This window comes from Rattus norvegicus, chromosome 16 (assembly GCF_021556685.1).
Source record: "Rattus norvegicus strain SHRSP/BbbUtx chromosome 16, alternate assembly SHRSP_T2T, whole genome shotgun sequence".
Classification (NCBI taxonomy): Eukaryota; Metazoa; Chordata; class Mammalia; order Rodentia; family Muridae; genus Rattus; species Rattus norvegicus.
Window position 1 is genome coordinate 9,795,080 of NC_141549.1, and position 7,215 is coordinate 9,802,294.

Below are 7,215 nucleotides of genomic sequence, written 5' to 3' on the forward strand. Positions count from 1 at the left end.
AGATACACAATATACATACAAGCACAAACTAAACAAATCCAATCAATATGTAACTTTTAAAAAGGCGAGAAAGAAGGAAGGAGGGAAGTTTATAGGAGGTTGGTCTGGTGCTCCTTGTATTCAGATGCTAAATCCTCATTCCAAGATCTGGTTGCCCCAGTGAGGAGATCCTTGTGTACAAGTGATGTAACCTTGCTCCCAAATTCATTAGTGAATAAAAGGTTAATGCCTGTGATTGGGCAGTAGATAAAGGTAGACAAGTTTTCAGTCACTTGGCTGTAGGGGGGTTGTAGATAAAGACAGGAGAGAGGAAGAGAGAAGAGGAAGAAATCACGTTGGGGTAGATGGATTGTGAATAGGTAACCTTGGGGGTCCTGCCTATTGGAATAGAGTCTGTCCAGGCAGAACATGGCAAGTGGTATCTTGGGGTTATTGACAGGAAAATAGATAAAATAGCATAGAGGGTAAATATCTGCCCAGCTCTAACTTTAAGGCGTATTATGAATATAAAGCTCTTGTGTCGTTTATTTGGGAACTGAATGATCTAAGGTGGGGCAGAAACCCCATAATAGAAATTAACTAAAAGCGGCTGAGGGTGGAAGGTTTATTTTCCAAAAGCTACACATCAGAGGACCTACAGGAGGAGGCAGTGAGAGGGGTTCCTTTAGTCAGAACTCTGTCTCCAGAAGTTAGCCCAGAGCTTGTGACTGGGGTTAGAAGCCATGAGCACTGAAGATGCCTATAGGTTTGAGAAGGGTCTTCCTGGAGCAAGCTGGCCTTGATGTTTATCAGTTGAGTCCAGAACAGGGGTTTCGGGGAGCAGAGATCTCTGCAAAGGCACTTGAGATGTATGAGACTTAATAGGTCCGGGCCCATTGCCCGTCCTCCACCCCAGAGAGCTCCCAGGCAGGCACACCTCCTGGATGGGCACACCTTCCTGAAACCTTGAGCTGGGGGAGGAGGTACATTTGGGAGCACCCTGACTGCCCTGCGCCTCCTTTCCTCTGTCCATGGGACCTCAGTTCTGTCCTTCTTCCTCAGCAGTGGAGACCTGTGACTCAAGGGCAGGTTGACTGGGCTGTCCTTGACCCGTGTTCTCTATTGCACAGGCTGGGTGGGATATAAGTGTCTCCGGCCACTGTGGACTCCAGCTCTGGCTCTGGCTCTGGCTCTGGCTCTGGCACCAGACTGGACGCCCGGACAAATCACTTCAGAGTTCTGAACTCAAACTGAGTATCCAATACAAGGGTGAGAGCCCTAAGGAGGATTCCAGGATGAACAGCCTCACGCTTGCCCCCCAGTTATGACTGGGAGGCGTGAACTGGCACGGTGGATATCGTAGCCGAGCAGGGAATCAGGTGGTTCTGGATCAAGGCTTGTGCCTAAGGCTGCTCAGCTCTGTGCTCCTGGGCACATTGTTTAAACTCAGTCCCCTAATTCCTTCTTAGGTTTTACTATGGTACATAGTTTTTTTATTCATCTGCAGTATTGAGGTTTGAACCTATGGTCTCATGCTCAGTAGGGAACCATTCTGCCACTAAACTATACTCCCAGTCCCAAATATATCAATGCCATTTTTTTTTGTTGTTGTTGTTCATGATGTTTGTATCAGGAATTGCTTTCACCTCCGCAGTGACATCACCTGGTCACCTGCACATACGTTGCCGTGGCAACGGCCATACATTCCCAGCGTACCATTGGTTCAGTTCCCACCTTCACCTGGGAGCAGTTGCTTCACATTTCAAATAAAAGGCAGACCTTTCCTGTCCCCTATCCATTTTCTCTCTCTCTCTTCTCCCTCTCTTAGCCCCCCCCCCCACACACACCTTGTCTCTGTCATTCCCATAAACCTCCTTCACGTAAGACAGTGTTGGCCTGGTGTGGTTTGTCTGGACCCAAGCTGCGACTTCCATCCCAACACGTGATGTCCTGCAGGCTCCAGGACTAGAGGGGGAAGGGAAGCCCGAGGATACCAGAGGCCACAGAGGGTGACTCGGGATGCTCTGCTGTCCCTGTTCTTGCTGTGGTTCAAGGTTTTACCATTGGTTCCGGGGGAGGCAGAAGGTGCCCTTGTCCCCATAACGCACAAACTGAAATTGCACAGACATCCTCACCCTCTGCCCACTTGAGGTTCCTCAGACACAGTGAACCAGGTTCTAAAGGGGCCACTCTTACAGGGGTGCTGAGACTGAAACCGTGGTCTACCCACTGCTCTTCTGTAGACAGTGTTAGCTGCCTGTCAGCCAGGGGAGTCACACACTACCGCTAAAGACAGCAGGGCTTTAAGGGGAACCATGTTCCTGAAGGCACAGGTTCCATCCGGAAGAGCTCAGTATGCCTTGAAGTGTACCTGGTCCCATCAAACGCTGAGCCTTGATGCCTTTCCCCTGAGGATGTCCAGAGGGCTTCGTGAGGGACGGCGTAGCACAGAGAAGAAGCACAGGTGGATTAGGACTCAGGTTTTATTTGGAATCATTAAAAAAAGAAAAAATTCACAGCAGCGTCTGGTTGGTGATCCGAAGGACCATAGGGTAAAATGAGCCAGCAGGGGGCGCTGGCGCTGTCAGTAGCGTGCATGCGTGCTTGGATAGGCTTGTGGCACTGGGCTAGGGAGTGGAGAATGTGGGCAACCTGCAGGGCACTCTAGGCAGGGCACTCAGTGTGCCAGCTTGGGACAGGGTCCAAGACAGAGAGGTGTCCCTTGAGCCTCTGTGGTTGACTGGAAGCCTTCTAGTCTCCTCCACTCTTGGCCTGGCAGAGGAGGGGGAAGGGCGGGAAGGAGGGCGGGAAAGAGACTTGCACCCATTCCCAGGCCCACAACTCTCCGTGACCACCTGGAAATGGCCACTTATAGAGCGATCAGGCACTTAGGCTCCTGACTGCCCTACCCACGTCCCCATGGGAAGCTGCGGTAAGGTCTTCCGGGACCCAAAAATGAAAGCATGGACTCTATGTCTCAGGTCCCTACGACAGGGAACCCAGTTCTTACCTCTTCGCCCTCCTCTTGCTCTTTGGCCTCCTGGTCCTGTGCAGGGGGTTCCAAGTCCTCCTACAGGGGAGCAAAGGAGACACGAGGCTATGGGAAGATACACTGACTCTTAGCTGCCCATCGCAGGGGCTCCCCTGCCAGGTCTCACAGATGAACAGAGGGCCCTCCATCATCTTACTGTGCTTAGAGGGTCTGGAGGTTCCAGATACCCTGCAACCCAGTATCATCTCCCACAAGCAGATTCCAGGTCATGGGTACCTGGCTCTCTACAGACTTAGGCTCCTTAAATGAGGAAGCCTGGAGGGTGTGCAGTAAGAAGATACCCATGAACCCCTCACTCAGGCCATACAAGCAGTGGCATGTCATTGTTATTCAGAGACCCTGAGGACAATGGGCAGGGCCTAGCTAGATACTAGTGCATGGCTTCAGAGCTCAAAGTGTCAGGGCTCGTTGGCATGGGTCCTGCTCGTGTCCAAGTCCCTTTCGGGTCCTCAGGAGCTTGGATTCCTGCCTTCCTGATGTGCTCTTGTCTCAGGTTTTCTCCATCTCCTCACTCAGTACAGCATTTGCTTCATGGCCACAACGGCAGGGGGTTTGGAACTAGACTGAATCTGTTCTCAGGATCTATCTGTGTGACCTCAGGGCCACAAGCAACAAGAGACAAAAGGATGCACAACTGTCAGCCAGAGCAAGCCAGGCTCTTTGGCTAAAGGGCAGATGACTGTTGGCCCTCAAGAATGGCACCTCAAACCCGTGGCACAAGTGGCCAGACAGTCATGCTGCAGTCCTCTGAAGTTCTCTGGCAGGGTTAGGGTATGACGTCAGAACTAGTTCATGTGTCAACAGAAAATGACCATCCCTTGGCCCAGTTCTAAAGACTTGGTAGCATCTTTCAGGTTAGCAAGGGGTAGCCTGAACTTGCTCCCAGGATCCTCCTTGCTAGTGGCTTGGGAGTAAGCTTCCTGGGATGGCCACTGTGCCAGGAAGTGTGGTAATGATGATGACAGGTGCTGTCTTAGTTAGGGTTTTACTGCTGTGAACAGACACCATGACCAGGGCACATCTTATAAGGACAACATTTAATTGGGGCTGGCTTGAAAGTTCAAAGGTTCAGTCCATTATCAAGGTGAGAGAAGAGCAGCATCTAGGCAGGCATGGCGCAGGAGGCGCTGTGAGTTCTACATCTTCATCTGAAGGCTGCTAGAAGACTGGCTTCCAGACAGCTGGGATGAGGGTCTCAAAGCCCACACCCACAGTGACACACCTATTCCAACAAGGCCATACCCACTCCAACAAGTCCACACCTCCTAATAGTGCCACTCCCCAGGCCAAGCATATACAAATTATCACAGCCCTTGACCATATGCCTAGCAGAATTACATCCTGGTATCATTGCTCTGCCTTCTCCCATAGCCCCAGGAGATGTGCCGTTTCAGATGAGGAAATGGGTATACCCAGAGGGGATGTTCCCAAAGTCACACAGTTTGGAGAGGTACACCTGCACACTCCAGTGACAGGAGACCCTGTGCTGGCCCTGGAAGCAGGTGTTAGGGGTGGGTGACCTGCCCCTTTTCCCCTGCTCCTTATAGCAGACTTCTGCGGCACTGGCTGTGTAGACGTCTGGAGCCTTACCACTGGGGTTGCCTGTTGTAGTGGGTGGGGCTGAAGATAACAAGTCTTTGGAATCAGTTTCATCCCCAACCTCCACTTTGGAATCCCCATCCCTGCACAATCTGTACTCAAGTCTTTCAAGGGTATAGCCCAGAAGCTGGCCACTCATGGAACCTACATGCTTGCAGAGACCAGCCATGCATCGTAACACCTAATCCTATTTGGTGGACATTGGGGTCCCATTAAATGGGTGATGAGTAGGTGTAAAAGCCTTAAAGCAGAGCTTACTCTCTGGCAAGCGCTGAGACAGCGCCTACATCCGGTGTCTATCCCCAGAGAGCCCAATGTGCCTGTTTTATCGACTGCCTGCCACACACACACCTACACAAGCACGTCCGTTCGCACGTGTGTTCACACACATCTTCACCCTAATGTAATGCACATACGACCCACACGCTCACACAAAGACCTCAGCAGAGGGTGGAGTCGGAGCCCTGCAGCTTGTCCACCACAAGTGGGCAGTGCTGCCATTACTGCTTCCTTGGGAGGCAGCAGCCAGACCCTGGGATGAGGGACAAAGGATAACAGGTAGCTCCTGTCACCATACACTGCCCTTGTAAAATTTATTCCCCGCAAGCCAAAGGGATGGGTTGGCCATGGTCTTTTGTGCCACTTTGCTTTTTTTTTTTTTTTTTTTTTTTTTTTTTTTTTGGTTCTTTTTTTTTTTCGGAGCTGGGGACGGAACCCAGGGCCTTGTGCTTCCTAGGCAAGCGCTCTACCACTGAGCTAAATCCCCAGCCCCTTGTGCCACTTTCCTTGTGCATAAAATGAATCCCAAGTCCCCAGTCCTGGAGGATCCCAGATATGAACGGGTGTAAAGACACCGAGTCGGACGCTGCCTGTTACATTAAGCAGTGTCTAATACTATCTGTCTGTGTGTTCACCAGGGCAGACTTGTCCCCTGTTGCTGGGGAGCCTAGGGAAAGGACATGAACTGGGCTTACCTTGCGTACTACCCCGGTGGTGACCACGATGTTTTCTGCCTCCTCCACGGTCTTGGTGGCCACTGTGTTGACGCTGCTGACCACAGCTTCACTCACGGCATTGGCCTGCTCCTTGGTCTTCTCAGCCACTGCAGAGGATTCCGGCTGGACTCAGCCCTGGCCCTCTCCACTGCTACCTTCCCAAGCTGGGTAGAACGGGCCCCTTCCCAGAGCTTGGATGCCTGACTCCTATTACTTCCATGCCTTTGTCTGACTCTAGGGCAGGATGCCTACTCTGGTCTATCTTCAGGGCATGTAGTAGTTGGGTCACCTAGGGCTCAGCGCTCCAATGGGTGGGTACAAGGAGGACTTCAAGCGTGGGCCCTGGATATAGGGTAGGGTTCGTGGGGGTCCCCAGTTCTGGGTTGCCTTACCCGAGGTTACACTTTGTACCACGTTCTCCTTGGTTTTGGTGCCTTTTGGAGGAAAGAGGTGTTACAAGCAGTCAGGACAAACAGCTGGACGCAATGTGGGGGCCCGGAGGGGATGAGGATGGCGTCTGGGGACAGCAGCCCCTTCAAAAGGCCATTTCCTGCTATGTCTGAAGGACAGAGGACAGACGGGAAGGAGACAGGACAGGAAGAGGGGACAAAATAGACCAGGCCTGAGGTAAGGTTGCTGGAAGAGCTATGGCCCTTGCATGGGTGTGGCCCGGGCCTCAGAAGCAGCAGCTGAACAGGGCAGAGAAAGCTGAGTCACAGGCTTAGCTACCCCTGTCCCCTCTTTGGAAGGAGCACAGAGATCTGGGGATGGACTGATCACTGAAGCAGGCCCATTTTCACAGCCTACCCTTTCTCTCTAGGCCAGGTGGGGTCCTGTAGCCTGCCTCAGCTGCAGCATCTCCCATTGGAGAAGCGGAGTCCACTGGAACAGATCATCGCCTCAGGGTCTCCAGGGTTAGGAGACCCCAGGCATTGTGTGCATGCTTTTGTGTGCAAGCATGCAGGTGTGGCACTCCGACCCTGTCCCACTCAGAGTCCCTCCCCCCAGAGTTCCAAGGACAATTACACACTATCATATTCTCCGGGTTATGCGACCCTGCCTCGACAATCAGAATTTCAACTCTCTCAAAATGCTCTCCAGAAGCTGGGAGAATCCACAGAAGGAAGGTATTGGGGTCCAGCCTTCCATTAGGGAGCCCTCCGCCCCGCCCTGCCCCGCCCCACCTGCCACACTCACCCACATACATGACCCCTTCCTTGGTCTTCTCAGCTGCCTCGGTCACCCCCTGCTTGGTCTTCTCCACAGCACCCACAACGCCTTCCCTGGCAATGGAGAAGCCTTTCTTGAAGACGTCCATGGTGGTTGTGAGGATGAGACCTGGCTGCTGCAAGCTACGAACTGGAGGGCTGCCTCTGCTGCCGCTGCCTCTTATTGACGGGGATGAAATATTGATGCTGTGGCTGCTGGCTGGAGCCCAGCCAGCCCAGGGCAGGGTGGGGGCAGGGAGGGCGGGCTGGAGGAAAGGAATGCCCCACGGGGACACAGAGAGCAGGGCCCAGCCCCTACTGGCTCAATTCTGCCCTGCGGACTTCTGTTGTCCCCGGGGGAGGGAGTGCTTGTAGGAGGCTG

The 7,215-nt window shown here is 52.8% G+C and overlaps 1 protein-coding gene across 1 annotated transcript; it reads right to left on the reverse strand.

Annotated features, from left to right (window-relative positions):
- Positions 1-2,444: 2,444 nt before the first annotated feature.
- Sncg (synuclein, gamma) lies at positions 2,445-7,025 on the reverse strand. The gene is given in 5 exon segments (NM_031688.2): positions 2,445-2,751; positions 2,990-3,049; positions 5,605-5,732; positions 6,018-6,059; positions 6,823-7,025. Coding segments are annotated over 5 exon segments (372 nt in total). The 5' UTR covers positions 6,944-7,025; the 3' UTR covers positions 2,445-2,730.
- Positions 7,026-7,215: the final 190 nt, after the last annotated feature.